Source organism: Melozone crissalis, unplaced genomic scaffold, assembly GCF_028551555.1.
Source record: "Melozone crissalis strain CALT ecotype California unplaced genomic scaffold, PUWL_Pcris_2 ptg000004l_1, whole genome shotgun sequence".
Classification (NCBI taxonomy): domain Eukaryota; kingdom Metazoa; phylum Chordata; class Aves; order Passeriformes; family Passerellidae; genus Melozone; species Melozone crissalis.
The window spans coordinates 23,551,278-23,575,704 of NW_026535782.1; the positions used below are offsets into that span (position 1 = coordinate 23,551,278).

Consider the following 24,427-nt stretch of genomic DNA (forward strand, 5'->3'; position numbering starts at 1 on the left):
GAGAGATGCAAGGAAAATAGAATGAGAAGATATTAGAAACCACTCTTAAATTTTTTATTATTCAGTAAATGTTTTACTTAATATTATTTTTAGAAAGCAGTTAAATATAGGTTGTCTCAAATTAAAGCAAATTGGAATTCATAGGCTCATAGAATGGTTGGGTTGGGACACTTTCAGAATTTTATATGTGTTGACTGAGGTGTCCTCAAAATTTCCACTTCTTTAAGGGTTTAATAAAGGCTACTAATTTGAGCAGTTGAAAAGAACATGCAATGAAAAAAATGAAAAACATTACATCACATAAATATTGTTACTGTTTTCGATCAAGAGTTATTTTGATAACTTTTAGCTGTTCATTATTCTAATTTTGATTTTTTTTTCTTCATGTTTCTAGGCATTTAACAGTTTATATTGCTTTTAGTCTTTTTGATCAGGAGGACAAATAGTCAGTGTTTTTTACTTTATATATAATTCTATAATTTAACAGATTTTTCTCAATATAAGGACATCCTATTTTTCACTTGTCTGAAAACAGGGAAAAAACCAAAGCAAATGAAGCTTCACAGAGTCTCAGTTTTAATTGGCAACTGAATGTATTTTGAAAAATAGTGGGGAGCTAGTATGATCCCATTAATACACTACCACTGTCTCCACTTACACTCTAAATAGGTGCCAAAATCTAATGAGAATGCTCAGTTCCCATTTTATATGGTATCTTTAAAACACAGATAAATTCCCTTCCCCCTTCTGTTTTGTTTGTCCTTTCTCTTCCCCTCAACTTTCCATTTTCTCTTTTCGCTTTTCCCTCCATGTTCCCATTCCATCAGCACGCTGGGAAGATGTATCATTAAATATTTATTTTGTTACTAAATAGAATATTTTATTAAAGTATCAAATTATTTAGAAATTATGGCTTAATTTATGGTCTAATTCATGGTTTGTAAAGGATTTTGGGAAACTGACACACTTAGGCTTCTAAATGTTAGCACTGAAAAATGCCATATGCATTTTACTGGATATTAGTAAAAAAATTGTAATTAAAATGATAATGCTTTAAGTTTTGGGGTTTTTTCCTATAAAATAGAGTTTAAGCCTGATGGTACTAATGTGTTAAGTGCATTTGGAAATAATCTTACAATGTTATTGACAATGACCTAAATGTGATGACTTCTGTGGACACTTCCAAGTTATAAATACATACATCCAGATTTATACTTCTCATCACATTTTTTAAATATGTAGATGAGAATTAATGATCCACTCATGATCCATAATTCAAAGTAAGAGGTCCAGAGACACATCATAGGTAATAGATTCAGTATTTTCCATTTGGAGTTTAATTATACAGTGCAAAACTGAGAGCAGAAAGGAATATGATAAAGGAGTAACGGAGAGGAAGCAAGTGTCCTGTGCATTCTCTGAAATTACATATTATTGCCTGCAACCGTATCTAAGGAATGATTTCTAACTTGAGTCAATTATAATATTATTCTGGAAGAAAACAAATAAACTGTAGGATGGGGTGCAGGATGGGAATGGGATATTGTATGAACTTTAATATGATGGGTAATTTGTAGAAGACAGAGAAATCCAAATGATAATATTAATCTTAACTGAAGTTGGCTGGATCTTTCAGTGAAAATGCATTATCTGAAAAATTTATTGGTTTGAATTGGAGAGAATACATTCCCAAGAACTACTCAATAGCCTGGGCTATTGTAATTGTTATAACTTTTTGCTCTCTAAAATTCTTCTGGGCAGAATTGACAAAGTGTTATTCTGCTTCCAGGAAAAGTAGCCATGGATTTTTTTAGGGGTTATGAAAATAATGAATGATAATAGGGAATAATAAATAGAAGGTGGTGAATAATGTACATCTACAATTTTTGTGTTCACATGTGAATACACACAGATTTTTAGAAAAGGCAGCCATTCCTCAAAGAGGAAGAAGAGGAAGGAAGAAAAAAAGGAAAGCCTTTGTAAATATCCAATAACATGGTTTATGGAAAATGTCTATGAAGAAATAAAATCAATATTTGCATTAATTCTTCAGGGTTTTTTTTTTTTTTTTTTGGTTTTTTTTTAGGGGGTGGGGGGCTTAGCTTTTTTAGTTCTCAACAGTTATCTCTTAGATAAACTACATATCTCTTATTTTCAATTTTTTATAATTATAATTTTTACTGTGGTATAGTGTAACCTCTGTCTTTTTTTTTTTTTAGTTTTATATCTGCAGAAAATCACCCCCCCTTTGGAACAGCAGAATATACAGAACTTGTTTGGCAATCTGGTTCACAGTTAGTAAGCTGTAAAGACAAGTTTGATAGCTAAAAAATGTAATCTGCTTTGGAAAGGCAAAAAGTACTAAACACTGAGTCTTCAATTAGAAATTTTTGAGTTCTTTGAAAGTTAAAGAGTGAGTTCAGAAGGTTTCAGGTGAAAAATACTTATAAATGGGATAAGTATCTTCTGTTATCTCTAGAAAAAACAACCCGCTTTTATCATTGAGCCCATCAATCACATGAGGGAAAGCATTGGGTTTTTTTGTTTTGTGTTTGTGTGAGTATGTAGTCTCTGGGTATAGCAGTTTTTTTAATAAGATTGTTTTTGAGACAGAAAAACTATTAGATAGAAATTCTGCTTAACTATAATTAAACCTCTAGTTTCTGAGTAGTACTAATTTCCCTTTGTGCCCTCAAAGTAAACCTATTAGTTTTTATTTTAAATACTCAGAAATGGGATACTTCCAGTTCACATGCTCAAACACAGTTATTACCAAATTGAACTTAGCCTGTCATTTCAGCCAACTACAGAGACAGAAGGATAACACTCCAAAGATGATATCTCTAAAAAAAATCCCACTGCACATTTTCGTGAGAACATTTGAGTTATGCCTCATGAAATTTCAAATGAATCCCTGAAAGAAATGGAAATTATTACCTTGTACAGGGTATACTGCTGTAGATAATTATATTTACTAATATTTATATATTTGTATTATTATCTTTACTGTATTTCCAGGGGGGAATAGTGAATAAGTCCTTCCTTGTTTGATTTTTCATTTGAAGAACAAGTAGCTTTTAATGGCACAGGTTCGTTTTACATTTAACAGTAATATTAAGTGAAATCCCCAACACATTTTTTGAGTCAGAAAAGTTGTTTTAAATTTAGATTCATGCAAGCCTATGACATCCTGAGGTCTTAATTACTGTTAAATACTTAGCTTTAAAATTCATTGTCTTTTCCTCTGCAGAAAACTTTCATTAATTTTTCCCAATATCTCATTATTTGCCACTGAATTTTCTAATCTTCATGTTGATACACTACATGCTCAATTTACAAGCTGGTTGCTTTGGTTTTCTGTGAAGAAATGAAGAAGATTACTTGCAATGTAATCTTGCATCACTGATGCTATTTCCCTTTACAGAAGGATGCAGGATGTTTTTGGAAAAATAATGTGCTTGGTGTTACAGGGTCTGTGTTTAAATACAACTCTCATAGGTGCTTGTGCTCCATCTCATCGTTAACTTGTTCCCTCCTTTCTTTTTAATTGTTTACTACCTTTTTCTAAGTTGAAAGAATAGTTTTTGAAAATATCTATGCATGGGCTTCAGTCTACTCCGTGATACTGAAGGTAACCGGAAACCAAATATAAGGAAACTTTTAAAGAATGCTGAAGTATTTTTCTGTATCTTATTTCTTTTCATGATAAAGGTGTCAATATGAAATTTGGCAGTTAATTTTGGGCCAGAGCTTTTTTAGTCAGTGACCATATATGTTTCTGAAATCTGCTGACTGTTCAGTAGCTCACAGAATTGCACTAATTTCCTATTAAATATGATGAAGTTTCATATTGCTCATTTCAAAAGATATGCCATGAAATGTCTGAAAGTCTTCTGCATTGTGATCAAGTGTTTTAGCCTTTCATAAAAAAATTCTGCAGTAGAGCATGCAAAACATAATTAATATAAAGCATTGATACGTATCCATGTAAATAATAATCAGCATGGACACTCCTTGATTAAAAACTGGGCCTTTTTCCAGCTTGTTAAAATTCATAGATATAGAGCAATTTGCTAACTTGAAGACATTTTCTAAATTACATGGTCCATAACTCCATACACATTTGCGCCCTAACAAACAAGAAAAAAACCTGCAAGCCAAACAAGAGCTTTAATCAAAATATGTAAAGACCTTGATTCATGTCTCTGATGTATCACTAGAAAAGCACAAATACCAAAGCAGATCAAGTGTTACCTCCATAAAAGCAATACTTTTAGAGCAAGTACCAGTGCCACTGATCAATTATTTTGCTTTTCCTGAACATTTCAGGAAAAGGCAGCTTATATTTGCAGTCAGACATATGTGTTTCTGACTTCAACACTTCACTTCAAACCTTGCAGATGTAGCCTTTTTGAGAGGAGGAACCGTGAGGGAGAAGCCAGGGTTGAGCACTCTTCCATCAGTCAGGCTCCTGTGTGTTACCACACACACAATTACTGCATTCCTTGTAAACCTCAAAGGAATAGAGGAAGGTCAAATTAATGCTCATTAGAGATCAAAAGATAAAAGCTTGATGGAATACAAGGCTCCTTCAGGACACCAGTGAGAATGTGAGTGTTCAGAGTAATGACACTGAGGGAATATAGTTAAGAGCAGGGGAAGTGGAGAGCCAAGTGTGATGGATGGTTGAGCAGCTGACTGCGTCCTCCCTGGCAGGCTGAGCTTTTAGCTGCTGAGTTCTCCTATCTCATAGTCTAACAGCCCTAACTCGTTGTTACACATTTCTGTTTGGTGGTATTTACTGCAAGAGCAGTATTTCCTCATTGCTTTCTGTCAAGGTTACTGTGTTGTCTAGGTATATGGAATCAGTGCAGCCAGTTGTAAATGTTATATGAAATGGAAAAAAAAATGCTGCAAAATGCACAGAAAACTACAGAGAAAACTTTCCAAGGATTCTTGAACTAATTTACTTCACTACTGTTACACAAACACATGGGATATGTCAGAAATGCAGGTTACCGTTCCCAGAAACATGATAAAGAATACAAATGTAAAAAATAATGCAAAAATAGTTGCATGACTTTTTAATATTTTTATTTTTCTTCTGTCAAAGCCTGTCCAAGAATACTAAAAGAATTTAGCAAAAGGCTTTTGAATGAGAGATTAAACTGTCACAAAATGCATAATATTTGGTCTTAGACCTACTTGAGAAAAACAGCATACTTTGAAAGTATTTTCCAATATAATTAACAGGTTTTAAGCATTTTGAGTTGCTTTTCCTCTGAATACCAGAGATAGGATTTCATTAGCAGTGCTAAGAATTTGCTTAAAGCCTTTGTGATTGAATGAGTTTTCATTAGTAGACTTCATATTAAAAAAAAAGAAAGAGAGAAAGTTGGACTGATCTTAGCAAATAGTTTATACTAATATTAATTCTTGGGGCTCCTTGGGTTTTTCCAGCCTTGTAGGAAACAGAAATAAAAGATGAACCTTGACTGGAAAGACAGCTGCATTGACTCTGCAGAGCAGATGGCTGAAAATGTGTTTAAACCACTTGACAGGATGCAATCTACAATGTAGCATTAGTGTAATTTGAAATATTACTACATTTATTTTCAACTTCTTTCAGAAATTCACTTCATTTAAATAAATGTCGTATTGTTCAGACTGAGTCATTTCATGTTGCTTTGGGTTGATGGCACTATGAACACTGTAATGGCATTGTCAATATATGTTAAAAAAAATTACCTTTTTATCAGGAACGTTTATCTCTAGTTCCATTCTAAAATTAATGGAGGTAGCAAAATAGAAAGCATGAATGCACTGGCAGTATGTGAGAGAAATTACAGAGTGCTCTCTAATTATATCACTGTATTGCAGCAGTGAGAAATCAAACCAGGACTAATAGAACAGCTCCTCCTAGAAGCTCTGCTAAGGCACATGGAGAACAGGGAGGTGATTCTGGACAGCCAGCACAGCTGCACGAAGGGCAGGCCCTGCCTGACCAACCTACTGCCCTTCCATGATGGAGTCACCATACCAGTGGTGAAGGTTTACAGATGTCATCTCTCTGGATTTCTGTAAACCCTCAGACCTGACCCCTGCATCCTTGTCTCTAAATTGGAGAGAGATGGACTTGATGAGGGGACTTTAGCTGGATAAGGAATTGGTCGGACAGCCACATCCAGAGGATAGTGGTCAATGTCTCAGAGTCCTGATGGACATCTGTGACACATGGTTTCTCTCAGGGGTCTGCACTGGGACTTTATTTTTTATTTTTATAAATTATAATGTGTAATATCTTCATTAATGGCAGGAATGAAGGCATCAAGTGCTCCCTCGGCAAGTTTGCAGATGACACTGAGCTGAGTGGTGCAGATGACACAGGAGTGGTGCAGTTGACACAGGATGCCATCCAGAGGGACCTGGACAGGCCTGAGCAGTGGGGCCATGGGAATCCCATGGGGTTTGACAAGACCAAGGGCAGGTGCTGCACCTGGGTTGGGGCAAACCCTGGTATCAGCACAGGCTGGGGATGGACAGATGGAGAGCAGCCCTGCTGAGAGGGGCTCGGGGGGCTGGGAGAGGAGAGGCTGGACATGACCCAGCCATGGGCCCTCCCAGCACAGAGAGCCAAACATGTCCTGGGCTGCATCCAAAGCAGCGTGGGCAGCAGGGCCAGGGAGGGGATTCCTCTCTGCTCTGCTCTGTACTGCCCCTATATTCTGCAAGCTGCAGTGCTGCATCCCTCTGTGAGACCCCCAGCACAGAAAGAAGATTGACCTGTTAGATCAGCCCCAGAGGAGGCCACCAAGATAATTAGAGGGATGGAGCATCTCTCCTGTGAGGAAAGATTGAGAGAATTGGGATTGTTCAGCCTGGAAAAGAGGGGGCTGTGGGGTAACCTAATTGTGGCCTTCTACTACCTGAAGGGACCCTCCAAGAAGGATGGGGAGACATTTTTTGCGAATGACCTTAAAGGGTTTGAAACTAGATGCCCTTTAAAGTCCCTTCCAACCCAGGCCAATCTATGACTGATGGTATGATTTAGCTCCAACCCCTCTGCCATGGACAGGACACCTGCCAGTAGATCAGTGTTCAGAGCCACATCCAACCTGGCCACATCCAGGCCACCTGCCTGGGGCAGCCACAGCTTCTCTAGGCAGCCCCTTCCAGGACCTCACCACCCTCACAGGGAAGATTTTCTTCATAACATCTAATCTAAATGTGCTCTTAGCATCCACAACTTCTTTGTGCACAAGTGCAAGTAAATGCTCTTTTGAGCCAGTGAAAGAGAGCATGGGTGTCACAGTATTATAGATTCTGTATGAAACATCATACACAGCTCCAAAATGCATGATCCCATCTCTGCTCACACAACTGAAATGACTTTTGCCACTTTTCCCTTGGCATAATGACAAACAATGTGAAAAGCAGCTATTTTTTCTTGTCTTATAAAGCACAGGCCTTCCTGAAACTGTTTTTCAGTGGTGCTGGTTACAGTTACTGTCTCACAGCCTGGTCCTTTGCTTGAAACAGAAAGATATAAAACAAAAGTACAGCTAGCATATTACGATAATGGTCTTAAATTTGCTTTAGGGAGTATATAATTTTTTGTGGCTGGTGGTTTGTGGGTGTTAAGGGAGAGACCAGAGTAAATATTCTTGTGGGTCTCCTGACTTAACATCTGTTATGCAGTTACTTCAGGCTTTGGGAAAGTAGATTCAGCGATCCAGCAGTCCTTTAGTGCATTAATATATATTAATGTATAGCAAGGTTTTGACAGTGTAATAATAATTAAACAGCTTAATCTTCCTTTGTCTAAAAATAAAGAATATACAAGGAATGCTGGCATGTGAGCATTACTTAAATAATTGTAGAAGATGTTAGATGTGACATGAAATTTGTACAAGGCTATAAAACATATGATGGCAGGAAAACAGCTGGAATTTATGTAGAAACATCTATGTTAAGGTATGAAAATGCATTATTTTATGAGATTTCTCATCAAAGTGTATACACGGATGTCAGAATAAAATGTTTAACCTACTTATCACATTGGAAGAGTGTCCTAGATAATTTAGGGAGCTTAAACTAACTTTGTGGCTTGTACAAAAATTAATATTTCCCACATGCACAAATTTTAAATTAAAATACTGGAATATACGTAAAGAAAACCTCAAATTAAGGGAGGTGTGGTGGTAAGTACACATCATTAACTTAAAGAAAACAGCTCAAAGGGAGTATTATATTTAAAGGGTTTTTAAATTCATGATACATTCCAAATTTATCTCATTTTAAAGTATGGAGTCAGGCTCAGACAACCTATCTGAATTAATACATCCATATTTGAGCTCAGCTATTAGGTCTTGTAGGTGAAGCTAATATTACGTGCTTTGATCTGGAGAGCTGTAACTTAAAGTCCCAGCCTAACTGCTACAGTGAAGATCAGCAGAGATGCAGGTTTCCTGTTCCTGGTAAGGAACTGTCTGTTAGCAAATACTAAACAAATTTTTGCATTTTCAATTTTGTAAATACTTCCATGTCATCACAGGAAGAAGAACTGGGGATTTTTTTTTTTTTTAAATTAAAAAGAATTGTTTTTATATGTCTTAAGTGAATACTGTTACTGTGTTTAGCAATAACAACAATTAGATTTTTTTTACTTGCCTTAGATTTATTTATTTTCAAACTTATAGCTATTATTTGATACCGGGATGAAACGTTTTGCTTTAAGTTAAAAAGAGATTTCCAGTTAAAAGGGTCTTTTTTTTATTTAGAGAAATTATTTCTATTGTTTACATATTTCAAAAGGGCTTGCTTTCTAACTCAGACAGAAGCCCAACCATTAATTTTCCAAACATAACCCTAGAATCATGTTATTCCATGTTTCACTGCTTTCTTCATATGGTCTCAAAGGGGAAAGCCTTGTTTGTCATAGTTCTGCTTAGTGGCTCCCTGCAAATGGAAATAAAGAAATGTTAGTTATGTTGTCATATAAGCTCTCAGTTAAACCTTTTAGTGCTTCATAAGTGTTCTAAAGTCTTTTAATAACTCCCTGGGCTGTTGTCTATTTGGGTGTCCATTCCATGCTGTGGATGTTTAAGTCTATTAGTTTCAATAAATAGTTATGCTTAAGACTCCCTGGGACTATTTAATAAATACACAAACTAAGATCAAAACATCACTCAAATCTTTGCTTTCCAGTCAAGTTAATTACAATTTGATCTCTGTATTAATGAGCTATTAGAAAAGACAGGCAGGCACAGGGCAACTCTATTGTAGAAACTTATTTCCATACGGAAGTAAGGTAAAAATTGATCATTTGACATATTTTTAAGACTTCTGTTGTGTATATGCAAATAGTAATTTACATTTTCAGCCTATCAATAGTAATTCTCTAATGCATTTAAGGTAATTCAAAGATTGGAGTCTAAAATATAACTTTGCCTATGAAAGCACACTTTTAAATTTCATTTGATTTGGTTTTTCACTGCATGAAGTTTCTGGCATTTTTTCCTTTAGATTTTCATAAAACCAGAGACTTTAAACTGTTACCAGTATAGTGAATAACTTGCAGTGAACTCAGATGCAAATCACGGCATTCCATTTTGTGCTAGGTACCTGCTCTGTCTTAAGTTTGAAATGCATTGCTTTCTATGATGTTGGGGTTTTTGGGTTCTTTGCTTTTATTTGTTAAAAATTTTGTATTGGCTACCATCTGTTATTGCAAAAGCAAGACTGTTTGTAATGGTTTGGACCAAATATAGTGCAAGCAGATGCTATGCAGGTTTACCTAAAGAGCTTTGACAACCTCTTAGCCTTGATATGTAGCACACCATCTATTCTAGCCATGGTTGTTCAAAAACATATAATGTATGTCATGCTAAATTGCACACTAGCTGTTTGGTTAGTATGGATGTAATTATACCATAAACTGAATTGCAGTTGAAACTGAAAAATGGACCTAGAGCAATATTTTTTAATTTTATAGGTTTTTATGCTGAACCACAATTTAAATTTTCCCAGACAGTCTATAGTTATCTTACTGTGCATTAGCACTCCTCTCTTGATAAGGTAAGGGAAAGCAAGCCTCAGGGGCCAGAGATTTATGTTCTGATTTAACAATATTTTTAAGCCTATGTGTGGTTCTAAGTAGGGGTGCAGGACATGCTGCAGTTTAAGTAATTTTAGTCTGCTTGCCTGGAGGTTCCTCCTGCTCTGTGGAGTTTTGATACCTGTCTCATACTTGAAATTCTTCAGTCCTTGCACTTTCAAAATTTTCATTGACCGATCTTGGTATTGATTGTTTGTGAACTGTAACAATCCCTCTTGCTTGTCTGATGTCTTTAATCTTTTTATCCATCTCCATAACTAATCAATATTTATATTGTCATGGAGGCAGTATATCCTCATCCAGTCTTGTGTCTGCAAATTCACAGAGTATTTGTAAGACAGATTGGTATAGAAACAGTTTAACATTTTCTGGGATGGAAGAGGAAAGCATTCCAACACGTTGTAAATACAAAGATAGAGTTACCTGTTACCTGAAATTGCATTTTCTTTCTACCAACAGGTCCCATAAGCAGCATTTTGGTGAATAAGTATGGTAGCCGGCCTGTGATGATAGCAGGGGGTATCCTCTGTTCTTTTGGAATGATTGCATCCTCCTTCTGCAATAGTGTCCTTGAGCTGTATATATGTATTGGTGTGGTTGGAGGTAAGAGTCCTGTTTAAAAGGTTATATTATGTATAACAAACTATTTCTAATATTGTTCTACAAATGAGCCTCACTGACCAAGAATTCTCTGTATACAGATGCAATCCAAGAAGGTAGTAAGATCAGTTAATTTCAGCTATCTAATCCTTTAAATTAAAGGAAACTGGCATGATATTAAATTATTTCCTAGGACAATTCAGAAACAACGGATGAATTTATTCAATAAATGCTGTATGTATTTCCACATTGCACTATAATTGTGGTATAAAAATTGATTGGCTCATGACAGCACTTATTACAGTCATTTGTGTACAATTTCACATTTGTTTTAGCTTTCAGTCATGTTGCACTGCAAACAGGGTGGCAGAGTCTGGCCAAATTCTAGTAGAATTGTGAAAACTTGCACCAGATTTCTGTAGGTTTTTTACATACACATAATCTCACAGAAAAGTCTAACAACTTTCAGTTAAATATTTTTCTGTTTAAAATCCCCCAGGGTCAGTCACCAAATAAAATTATTCATGATCATCTATCACAGGCCTAGATATCACCTAAAGTAATGATTTAAACTCATTGTAATGCCAGTAAATTAAAGAATCTCATTATTAAAAGTTCTGGGGTTTTTTTAACTCCCTTCTCAGAATAAGGAAGGATAGGTGAAATGTTGCAGGTAATAAATGAATGAGATAATACCTGTATATTCAGGGTCATCTTCCTTTATGTTGGGACTAAAGGAGTCTGTTTTTATTCAGTGATTATTCCTTAAAAGTCTTTATTTTTGACATCCTAAACTTGGTGCCTACTGAAAGAGTAATGTCAGAATCTGGGAATGGGCCTATCAAGGAAGAGAGTTTCTCTCCTGTACCATCAAGCAGAGGCATATTAGAATTTATGGCATATTAGAATTTATGGCTTAGATGTCTTAATACAGAGAGAAGGCCAAGAGGTTCAGCTTTGGGTTCAGTTTATACACTCAACTGCTCTGGGTGGGTGTTCTGCTCCCACATGTGTCCTTTAAAACTCCTTAATAGTGACCTGGGGAAGGAGAGCTGAATATGCTGGGAAATAATTTTCTATTTTATCCTCCAGTTTTACAGACAAGTTGTATCTTAATTAGGGTTGGAAATAGGAAATTAGAAGATTTATGCATTTAAATAAACACTGCATTCATTGTAGCTGAGGTGACATTTAATAAGTTTTGTTAAATGAGCCAGGAGAGAATTGTATTATAGTTTAGCAAATAAAAAAATGGTGAGTCAAGGCACAGATACCATCATTTTTCTGTATGTGATTCCCCTGTCTCTATCACTGCTGAAACACGAAAAGGAGTTTTGACTTTCAATGCAGCACTGCAGGGGAAAATGATCAAGTGCCACCATGACACAGTCTTGGTATGAGCACTCATAGACATCTATGAGGCTGTATTTCATTTTCTGATGCTAGTTGGTTTCAATATTGAGAGTCACTGGATTGGATACTGGTCATTTTAAAAATAACTTGAAAGCGCTGAGATGTGATTTTCACTGCATGACCTGCAATAATATTGTCTTTTATGTGTTGTTTAGGTCTGGGTTTAGCATTCAACTTACAGCCTGCCTTGACCATGATTGGCAAGTATTTCTATAAGAAGCGTCCCATCGCTAATGGATTGGCAATGGCTGGAAGTCCAGTGTTTCTGAGCACATTGGCACCTCTCAATCAATTCCTCTTTAATGCTTTTGGCTGGAAAGGAAGCTTTCTTATTCTGGGTGGACTTCTTTTGAACTGCTGTGTGGCTGGGTCACTAATGAGACCTGTTGGACCAAAAAAAGCCCCTCCTGTGAAAAAAGATGTTGAAAAAGGCACAGGAGATTCTGCCTTGCACAAAAACAACAAGAAGTCTTGTTGGCAAACTATGAATAAGTATCTAGATCTGTCCCTTTTCAAACACAGAGGGTTTCTGATATATTTGTCAGGAAATGTCATTATGTTTATTGGTTTCTTTGCTCCAATAGTATTCTTGGCTCCTTATGCCAAGCACAAGGGAATTGATGAATATTCTGCTGCATTTTTGCTCTCTATCTTAGCCTTTGTAGACATGTTTGCTAGGCCTTCCATGGGACTTGTGGCAAACTCCAGGTTTATCCGCCCAAAGATTCAGTACTTTTTTAGTTTTGCTGTCTTGTACAATGGAGTCTGTCATATCTTGTGCCCTCTGGCAAAAAATTACACTGGCTTGGTGATATATGCTGTATTTTTTGGGTTTGCATTTGGAATGGTTAGCAGCGTTCTTTTTGAGACCTTGATGGACCTTGTTGGAGCTGCCAGATTTTCCAGTGCGGTGGGACTTGTCACCATTGTGGAATGCTGCCCTGTGCTCATAGGCCCTCCTCTAGGAGGTAAGAATCTATTTCTTTCCATTTTGTCAGACATTACTGCATAATCTTGCAATGTAACATTGAATTAATATAAACATTGTCCTTAATGTTTTCCTTTTACTAGAAATGTACCGTAACAGCCTGATAGTAAGAAATAACTGCATCAGTTACTTTGCTCCAACCTAGGGGCAGCCTGTTTAAGCTCACTTAGACTTGCTTAAACACCTTTAATTCATCTAAACAGAGAGAACGGGCATTTTCAGAGAGGAAAAACTAACAGGAAAGCGTCAGAAGAAACACAGGCCTGCTCAGCATTTTAGGCAGGGTGCACACATGGTGGGATTCCATCAAGGTGCTGTGGAGCATTGCACCCTGGCATCATTTCACACCCCAGCTCTGCTCACAGCCAGTCCTTTAGCCTGTTTCTATAGCCAATAGATGGGGCAAGGCAATGCAGAGGATGAACTGACTGAAAGACGTTAACGTCACCAACTTCTCTTTTCAAGTGTAAGGGGAGCTTAAAGGGAGCCTAGGTGTATCACCTAGACTTTATTCAAGACACTTGGGCTTCTAGCAGCAAAAATGAACAGTATTTTCAGAAAGTATTTTCTGTTTGCTATCTATTTTCTCAGTATTCAGTAATGCTGATAGTAAGCTTTATATTATTGAGATTTCTGATGATATAAGAAATTAAAAAATAGATGTTCTAATTTTATTGAGAAGCATTGGTGTGTGTCTTGGTGCGTGTGTTGCAGTATAAGCCCAACAATATGAAAATATAGAGATAGTGAGATTGCCAGCCTAATGAACATTAGCACTGTACCCACATTAGCACTGCCTCAGAAGTCAGCAAGATTGTGTGCCTAAAAGCATTTATATACCAAAATACGTCAGATTACTGTCAGTATTTCAATGAAAATAGGATTGTATGTGCAATTCTGAATATCCCAAAACAGTTACACTCACTTCGGTAAAATAATATTTATGCAAGTAAATTTTCAATATGTCTAAAAGCATTCCATATTTTTCTCATCATTTAACATACAAATCCACTTTGGCTAAGGTAGAGCAAAATATATCCTCACACAGACTCTTTCTGTGCCACCTAGTGGGGAGTCTGAGCCTCTAACCGCTGGAGTCCAGCCTTTTCAGTGAGGTTCTGAGATCAGTATCAACTCAAAAGATATAAAATCCAATATTTATGGAGAAGTAGCTTACACAGTTATTTATTTTTCAGTATAAAAACTTTCCAGGAGTTTTGGAAAGCATTTTTTTTTTGTGCTATAACACCATGAATAATTGATTTAACTTGTTAAACAGAGGCAACAAAGGGGTGAACATACGGAAAAGTTAAGCTCCAGTTTTGACTAGTTCATATGTTTTAAAATAGTATGCTGAAGCATTTCTAATTCAGAATTTTGTTTTTAAATATATTTTTATGAGACTGCTCATTGATAAAAATCAACAGATTGCACTATTTACACTAATAAGTGAGTTGTATACTTGCAGTGCTATTTGAATTTGTCCTAATACTAGCTTTGTGAAAAAAAAAGTCTGGAATAATTTCATGGCTTGTAAATGTGTATCAGGTGAATAGGCTGGCATTATGTTTTCAGCCCAGTAAAAGCATCTAAATGCATACTAAATTGAAGGGTGCAGCTTACTCTGTGAGTTTCAATTGTAGTGTAGGAAACTTCAGAGCTAAATACTTGGATACGTACAGATGTTAATTTGGGAATTGGGAAAATTTAGAAGGAATGTCTCATAAATTGGAAGAACTGTTATATTTTACTCTCCTTGTCATAAAGAAATTTAATCTCAGAGGTCTGAATGCAAGTTTTAGGTACAGGGCTCAGAGTTTAAAACTCAGCAGTTGAGTGTGATGGCTGAAGGCAGAAGCCTTTCTATCTCTCACCAGTCAGAGGAAAGTAAAAGTGAAAAGCAGGCAGCTGATGCACAGAGACAGCAGCCTAAAAAGGCACATACCTCTTCATCCTTTTGTCTTTATGCAGCCTCAGTGAGTGTCAGACTGTCACTCCAAACAATAGGAAAACAAAATTAGGAGGTGAATAAAATAATAAGGAAATGAAAGAATGAAAATAAAAGAACTGAAAAACTGTCATTATTCATTAAGATTTACTTACTTTGTTCTTCAACATTTTATGATTGTCAGTGTCTTCAATTGCTATCCGGATTAATACAGGGTTTTTTTACGAGTTCCACTGTCTATGTTAGACAGCTTTAACATGCTGAAAATGCATTTCTGCTCCAACTTCAAAACCAAAAAATATATAGATATTTTTACCAAGGGAAAGATGTGGATTTTATTTAGAATCCTAGTCTAAATACACTTTTTCTTTTCTTATCTTTGTATTTCAGGTTGGTTAGTAGATGTTACTGGGGAATATAAGTACATGTATTTTGTCTGCGGAGTGATCGTGACTGTGGCCAGTATCTGGTTGTTCATTGGCAATGCCATCAACTACAGGCTTTTGGCAAAAGAAAAGAAGTTAGAAGATGAGAAGCTGAAAGCACAGAAGAATGCTGACCCAAGGGAAGCAGAACCATTAACAAACAATGAGAATGAAGATGCTTCCAGCAGAGCTGATAAAGCTCCTGAAGATCCATCAGAAAGAGAAACCAATATTTAATCTGAAATATAGCTAAGAAGGCAACACTTATGACTTCCATTAGGAATATGTCTTCAAGACACAGGCCAGGTTTTGTGGTAATAATGATCAGTCACAATTTTGGATGGGAACAGATTTTTGCCCTATGGCAAGACTCAAAGCTAAATTACTATCTACAGTTTATTTGTTTCAGAGATATAAAATTACGATTACAGAGGTAGTGACTCAATGCAAATGAGTCCATTGAATTTTGACTCTAGACAATCAAGAGTCAGATAAACCATGCTATAAAGCCTTCCAATGACAAACAGTTTTGTTTCACAAGTGTATCTAGTGCAAGAGTATCTCCTGGTCTTATTTGGGAAGATACTTGCATTTGTCTTTATGATATAGTTAAAGTCTTTTGAAATAATCTGTCCAAATTCTACTTACCATTATTATTAAAGAGAACATAAAGTCTAAGATTTGTTTCAAAAGAGACATAATACCTGACTGTAGCACACTTGAGACATTCTTCTCTTTTGTACACTCACTAGATAAAAAATATGGCTGCATAAGCAATTATGGATATAAAAGTTAAGTGTAGGAGACAAATAATTGGTGATCACACCTCTAAAATGCAATAAAAAGCTGATTTATAATATATTCCAGAAGTAGTTTCCTCCAGTGATAGCTGATTACATAGTACTTCAACATGTACATTTGAATTCAAAGTATGTTCACATCTTGCTAATTCAAACTAGCTAAAATCTGCCTGTACATAAAAGGTTTAAACCCAAGTTTTACATTTCTAACAAGAGTGGCAATCAGTTTGTTTGCCTATGTATTACTCTGTAGCTGAAGGATCTGGATCAGACTGTGAAGCCATTTTCCTAAAGGGACTAGATTCATAATCTGCTGATGTTAAAAGGATACTAACCCTTGGCTTTTGTGGCCTTAATGAGTTTCATGACAATGACTTCAAAGTAGATGCTTGGCTTTATTGACAAGTCGTTAGTTGTTTGATGGTGTCTTGAGAGGAGATGTAAGATCTAACTTCAGATCTTTGCAGATGGGTAGCTTCCCAGTTCCCACTTCCCTTTCCCAGGAATTTAGTGAAAAGCTACTTCTTTTTTTGTAGTGCTGCTTTGAGCAAAAATGCTGCAAGGCACCTTGACAATGCCAGTCTGGAAGCTTTGTATTGACACACCAGTTTTATGCAGGATGTTTAGTCTTGTGTCTACAATTTCATGCAGACCATCATATAAATTAAAATGTACACAATTGTTCCCCTTCCTTTAGACAAAAAAAGGCATAAACCTACAATTTTACTTTACACAAATTGTTTAGTACTGCTTTAAAAGTTAAAAGTGCAAGCTTCTGAAGATAATAAGTGAAATTATTTCTGTTCTATTTCTAGGTAAGGAAAGGTGCTATTCATTTTGGAGGGATGCTTATAAATGCCTCAAAAATTGTGAAAATTAAGGGTCTGATTCATAAAACATTTATACACTGTTTATGCAGGATACACCTACACTCAATTCCAGGAAAAGAAAATTATTCATTTTAGTCCTCTTCTAAATCTCAAAAAGTTGGAAATATATTGGACAGAGAGCTGACTGTGATAAACACACTTTGAAGTGCCAATTACAAAATTAAAAACTCAATAGTAAAATCTAGTAGATACGGGAGAGCTTTTAAGAAAGTAATTTCTTAATATTATTATGTTCAAAATTATTTTAATTTTTCTTCTAAAAATGTGGATAGTGCTTGCTTCTGTTTTACTGGTTTATCGTTTTATAAAGTTCCACAATAATGCTTATTTTTTTAAATTTTCTCATCACTGTTTTGGGGAGAAATATGAATCTACTCTCATCATGGTACAGAATTTAATACCTACTTTTTGCCTAGTTATATTCAGGAAAACCAAACTTCTCCAACAAATCCTATAAATTTTTAGGAGCATCAGAATCAAAATATGTGCATTTCAGAGTTTCGGGATAAAATATGGGTTGCATGTTCAGACTCAAGCTGTGTACTTTGTAAAGAGGAATGATTCAGTCCCAGTAAAATTACAGTTCCTCTCCCAAGCCCCAGCTTCAGAGAGGAAGTAAATTCATTGCACCTGCATCCAAACCTTAGCCTTGCCAGCACCCCATGACATGAAGCATTGCTCTCTTTATGGCTGTACAAACACACTGAGTGAATTCCAGGAGCTGTGAAGGCCTTGTGTGCCCATAGCCAGAAAGGGATGAGTTTCATAGATGCTAAGCTTTCATACAGTGAGGATTATCAGTTGTAAATACTGAATTATGAAAGATGAACTGAAATTTTAGCTGAAGAGTGGTCATCAAGAATATCACTCCACTCTCGATAGCCACTGATAGAAATGCAGAGATTATATGAAAAGAGATTAATACAGGAACTGAACCAAAATGTCTGAGGTAAAATTGTAGGTGCTTATTGTTATCTCTTTGCAATAAAGGAGCGTGATTAAGAATAAGGGTAGAATACAAGAAGTGTCAACTTTTGACTGAAGGCTGTTACAAGTTGCTGTTGAGTAAGTAAAGGATTCAGAAAAATGGCGAAAAAAAAAAGTCTCTCAGGAAATATGCAGGCAACTTGCCTGTTCTATGCAGGATCTCAGAATACAAAACAACATGGCATAGGAAATAAGGGAAAAACAAAGTTCTTGAGCCATAGACACATCTGACCACTAGTAGCAAAAATTATCTCACTATCTCAGAGGAAATAAAAACTTCTGTAAACACTCTGCAGAGATGCTACTCTTTCATCTCTGTTCCATTATGTTAAAAGTTAATAGGAGTGCAAGAGCTGCTTTACCACCACTCACCAATGTGCAGTTTTTAATCCCATAAGGCAAAATAATGTGGCAGGCATCTAGAGTGATAAAAGGTAGGAAGAGACAAGTTAAACATTTCCTTGCACCTCTTTCATTACTCTTTCCCTTAATAATGACAACAAAATAAAACCCATCAGCGTGCTCTTGATATTACTGAATATTAAAGAAGTTAAAACCCAGAAATGAGCGAAGAAAATTGGAACTGTATCTATGCAAAAACTGCCTCAAATTAAAAACCCGTGTCTTCCAAATAACAGGTCCTAAAGGGGCAATTGCCTAGTATAGGTAGCTCTTATTTCTAAAAGTAATGATAATAATAAATTGCCTTGAATCAAATTTATTCTGAACATCAAGTAGTGAAATGAGTATAACTTGCCTTCAAACTTCTGAATATCACTCCTACTTGCGCTGACCTGCAATTTGTACTGTAAATCATTTTATCACTGCATTTCTGCTTTTGAGATTAGACCTGGGTATATACATAATTTCTCTGAATTGCTCTGGTTTCTCTTAATTACCTCACCCTCAGTTTGAACCACTGAGGGGTCAGGACTAAGACATTCCCCTGATCAGTGATGAAGAAATTTACCCCAGCTTTCTAGCACATGTGTCTCTTATGCGCTCTAAGAATCTATAGTCTCAGTAAGTGCAAGCAAACCCGTAATTGGTCTTGTTTTCATTTATACTCATGTATACTTCATTCTTTCATTTTCTCTGCTACAGCATTGCTAAGCCTGATTGCCCTTTTTCTTTTCTAGAAAAGATAATGCGAAAATTTTAAAAGTAGTAGGAAGGTGGATAGCATCAATAATATTTTCCCCAATTTCATATCAGGTTTGAATTTCAAGTTGTTCTAAAGTACACATCCAGATACTTCTCTCTTTTTTGGTTTTTTTTTTTATGTCATATACACTATTAGCTGGAGAATTCTCCTGTATTGCCCTTTTCAACTCCAGAGAAAGACTCTTCACTAATAATTCTCTGTATTATTTCAGGAACATATCAAAATTTCACCCCTCCCATCTCTCCCCATTGAACTGTGGTTACAATTGTTGTTAATTCTGTATTTCCATGAAGTTCAGAAAAGCATCTTTTTGTATGAAAGAGTACAGTGCTTTTATTTCAGGAGTGTGTTTTGTGAACTGCTTTGACAGAGCTAGGGAAAATCTTACTTCATCTTCAAATAGACTTTTTTACATGATGCTGTCCTTATTGAGAGGAGATACAGTTTTACTTACTGCTGAAGTGAATGGCAGCCAATTTCACTGACATTGATTCATATCAATGCAAAATTCACGTGAATTTTAATAGTTGTGTTACATATCAGCATCCACTGTGCTTAAAAAGTATTTGGCAATGTGTACATGATTGTTCCTCCCAGAGAATTCTCATTCCTTTTAAACATTCTCCACCTCCACCACCCCATACTTTGTTTGATGCAACAAAAAAAATTGGACTGGGGATGTAGTGACTTATCCTTAAATATTTCTTGTTTTTTTTCCTGAAATGACACATTTTCTATGTTGCCAAATGCAACATTTTTCACTTCCTTCTTTCATGTCTGGTTGTGAATATTAGCGGAGAGATATTACTGGGATACATAAGTTAAAGATACTATATGCAGCCAGATTTTGGACTGCTATCAGGATTTCACTAAACAAAGCCAGTCACCACTTTTATAGATGAACATGCTATAAATGACACTGACAATTTTGCCTATAACAAAATTGAATCAGGCAATTTTTGTTAGTTTCTCTATAGATGACTATTTTTCTACTCACAGAGAGGAATATAAAGGGAATTTTGAAATAATTATTTTCAGAGATGGCTTACCAGTTTTAATAAGGTTGTTTTGAATTTTTTGGGAGTGGGTGCACTTCTGATATTTGTGCAAATATATATATAATGAAAGTGCTTGCATGTATTATCACATTTTTGATGAGAATTTGCATAAGCATTGCTGTGTGATTTCAACATAATTTGCATGTTGTAGTTTTGCAGTTCAAATTTTTCTCATCATCTACCTCTCAGTTGAAGTTTGGAGACTTGCACAACCTTGGAAGAAGAGTTAACAAAATGCATAATGGTAAAACCTGTACAGACTATTAGAAAGTCTCCCAAATATTTAAAGCTGCTTACATTTCTGTTTTCAAGGCAGGACATATCTGTGTCCACATCTTTGTATCAGTTCACATATCTTTAATCTTAACCCTTACCTGTGAAGTTTTTGCATCACTGATCTGATTTAAAAACTCAGTGTGTCATTTAGCTATTGAAAGTCTAATGATTTTTCTGTGAGATGATGGCCCATTATTCTTTTTTGTTTTCTTACAATTTCTGAGTTAGGGAAATTAACAAAGTTAATATATCCAAACAGTTTACAAAATTATTACAGAAAATTTTGCATCCCTGAAAAATAAAATATGTTTCTGATTTAGAAATAATAGCAAATTTTAGCTTGCTTTTCCTTTTTTGGGGCAGTTGAAGGAAGTAGTCACAAAATATTAGATTGGGGTCAAGGAATGATGATTATTCTTCATATGCTCTTCACAAAACCAGAGATGATTGTTCCTTCAGAGATATTCTTCAAACTATTCTTGCCTTCTAGGACCTAGTACATAGTCCACTAAAGCCAAAATGAAAATACCAATCAAAGAACTTCACCAGACATTGGAAGTGATGTGGCTTCAGTGGAGATTTCAGCCTTATTCTCTCCATTCCAAATCTCAGGACCATCAGATATAACACAGTAAACACAGGATTTGCTACAGCTGGCAATTTTTCTATGCCTGCATAATATTCCTAATGAATCAGTCCCTAAATTAACGCACAACATGTATTATTTTAATAGCCTATGTAAATAAATTTTAAAAAAATCCCACCATACACTCTGAATGTAGATTATAAAATAGAGAGGATATATTTGAATAAATATCCAAACAAGTCTGTTAACCCCAAAGGAAATTATTTATTTCCTTTCAAGCCTTCTTTGAGCAGTTTATAACCTTCATTTTTCTTATTTCCAGAGAAAATGGTTTATGTCTTCTGTGAATGTATATATGGACATATATAAGGGAATATATATGCAGATGTGGTATGTGTATATATGTATTCCCCTATATATAAAACTCTAATTTATATATATTATATATATTTATGTATATATAAAATATATATAATATTTTAGAGTAAGTTGCATATTGTGCCTGATAAATGAAACATAATTGTAAGCAAATAAAAAACTTCCACTAATGGCAGAAAAATTTGAAGCTTTTTTTGTAAGAGCATATGCTATTTTTCAGTTTCTGCTAAAATTATTTATAGTAGAAATTAATTCAAAAAGCTGCAGTATTATGTAACACTGGTTTCCAACCATGACTCAGTTCAAAGCAGCCTAAGATCACTGATAATGTTCATTGAGGTAGATGGCAAAACCTACATTTTTGGTGAACTCATTGGTGGGGTATCATTGCTGTGGAAATATTAACTAAATGATCTCTGAACAGACTGCAACCAATATACTGAGTTTTCAGCTAATGTGATATGTATGACCACTTCATACAAAATAGTGGTGGACATGATATTTTTTGTAACAAGTATGGAAAGTGAGACTACTCAAGCCTCTGCAAACAATATTCCTCTTAGATTAATATGTGAAATTGTCCAAAACATTAGTCATTAAAAACACTGAAAATATACCATACCTTTAACAGGTTTTGGTGGTTTTAATTTGTCTGCAAGTAGGCAGGCCCATGAAAAGTGTACATTTGACTCTCACTCTTTAAAAAACTATTACCTTAAAATTAGTGGGAGATTTTTCAGAGTGGTACATAAGTCATTTACATAAATTCCCTTCCTTAAAGAGTGATACAGCTGCATTTTCCCTTTACAGCCTACTTGGAAAGTTCACTGTATCTGCAGTTTATCAACAGAACCTGGTATTGCTATGCAATAATTAAACATGCAGTAACCATTGTTGTTGACTAATAAAGTTGTTTCTTCCTTTCTGTATTTTGCAATACTGTATGGTTTTTACTTGAATATATTGGCTAGATTTTTTTTTTTTTGACAATCATTTATTAGCTAGAGGTGCTATTTATGTTCCAAAGAGATATGAGTGAATGATAACTTTCTAGATGCCAAATCCTTTTTTTGACCTGACAAAATTTATTGTTCATAATGTATATTAACCCTGTAAAGTGCTTATGCATTGCATTAAATTGTATTTAAATGCATTTTTGTTCATTAACTTCTATTCCAGGCCTGTACTACTGTGTAATATGTCAAGTTTGTCCATATATATTTATGGGAAATTACAATGAAAATTATGTATAATAAGCAATTGGGAGAAAAAAAGAAAAATGAAAATAAAATTTCCATGTAAAGTTTTTCTGAAAGGATGTAAATTCTATTTTCTTAGTCTTCTTAATAGTACATTATTTACACCTTCAGAGTGTGCAAATATTCATAGATATTTAGATTGATTCACTATTCAGTTGTAGCAAAGATCTCTCTGTTTTTGTCAAGGAAGCTTCTTAGGGCATCCTATTGTATAACATAAGGATGTTCTCACCTCAAATCTTATATGTGAGAATATGATTCTGTTCTTTTTTTGACTAGCATGAGGCCTCAGTCTTGCTGGTTTTTTTTCTGTACAAAGGAACTCTTGACCTGATCCAATGTTCTGCTTTTTTTTTTCTTACAAGATATAAAAGAAAGATCATACCCCTGGACAAAATCCAGAGACACTGAGTCAGATTTATATTTTTAGGACATTTTACCCACTTTTTTATCAGTTAGTGCAAATGGATCTTAAAACATCTGGGACTGTACTGTCTTGAATTCAGTTTAAAATTTTATAATCACAGATTTCATGTATTATTTGAAAATTACCTTAAATCAATATTTCACATAAATATATGAGAATTTAAAGTAATTTGTCAAAACTAATACTCAGATGATTTTGTTTTCTGGGATTTTGTCAGAATTTAGAGTAAATGGGCCTGGAAGGTAATTAAGTTACTTCCCTTCTTTCATATTTTCTTCTCCTAACTTTGTCACTGATACTGATCATACAAATGTGAGAGACTGAATCAATGATTAATGTTTTACACATTGTTAAGATCATCGAAGTACCTTTGTCCACTGTAGGGACTACTGTCCAGTGGAGGCCACCCGTCCCTAAATATGGCTCCAGACAGGAATTTGGACTCTGATGGGAACTTGAGATAGGATAAAGGTGGTGCTTTTGCCCAAATATCTCAGATCTAAGGAGAAGTGAACAAGGCTGAGGGAGAAGAATGAATTCTCAAGGGAAGCCAAACTCAGCAGCTGTGCTGAAAATCATCTCTGCCTGGGTTCATGGTGGGGGAGGCCACAGCCCACAGGTTCATTTGCTGAGGCCAGGTGTGCACACACGGAGTGAACACCCACACACAAACGGCCGCAGTTGTAAAATCTCCCAACGACAACAACAGTAAGGAAAAAAAAAACAAAAAGCCCAAAAAACCCAAAACAACAAAACACAAAAATAAACGTCTTTTCCAACAGTTTGCATCTTATATGATAAAAAGGACCTCTGAGAAATTTCTTGGAAATTGTGAAGTCTCCAAAAAGAAAAAATGAATCAAAATGCATGCCCGGAGGAGATACTGCTCAGCATTTGCAGGTGTTATCCTAAAATCTTACAAATATTATTTCAATTTAAGATCAAATTAGATTTTATTGCCTGGAAATTGTCAGTTTTAATTTGAGTGCTTTTAAGAGTAATATCTATACAGGGATTTATTTTGTTCCATTAAAAAATACCTATGAATTTTCTTTCTTTTATGTGTTTCTTTTTTTCAGAATTTAATTATAATTTTTTATCCCTGGAAAT

The 24,427-nt window shown here is 35.3% G+C and overlaps 1 protein-coding gene across 4 annotated transcripts in view; it reads left to right on the forward strand.

Moving 5' to 3' along the window:
* The window catches only part of SLC16A7 (solute carrier family 16 member 7), an 80,646-nt gene extending 57,700 nt beyond the window's left edge, over nt 1-22,946 (forward strand). For all 4 annotated transcript variants that reach the window (XM_054276644.1, XM_054276653.1, XM_054276662.1 and 1 more), the window contains exons 3-5: nt 10,577-10,720; nt 12,286-13,098; nt 15,457-22,946. In XM_054276644.1, coding sequence (XP_054132619.1) covers nt 10,577-10,720; nt 12,286-13,098; nt 15,457-15,728 — 1,229 coding nt within the window. In that variant the 3' untranslated portion in view covers nt 15,729-22,946. The remainder of the gene's footprint in view (nt 1-10,576; nt 10,721-12,285; nt 13,099-15,456) is intronic.
* The last annotated feature ends 1,481 nt before the right edge of the window (nt 22,947-24,427 follow it).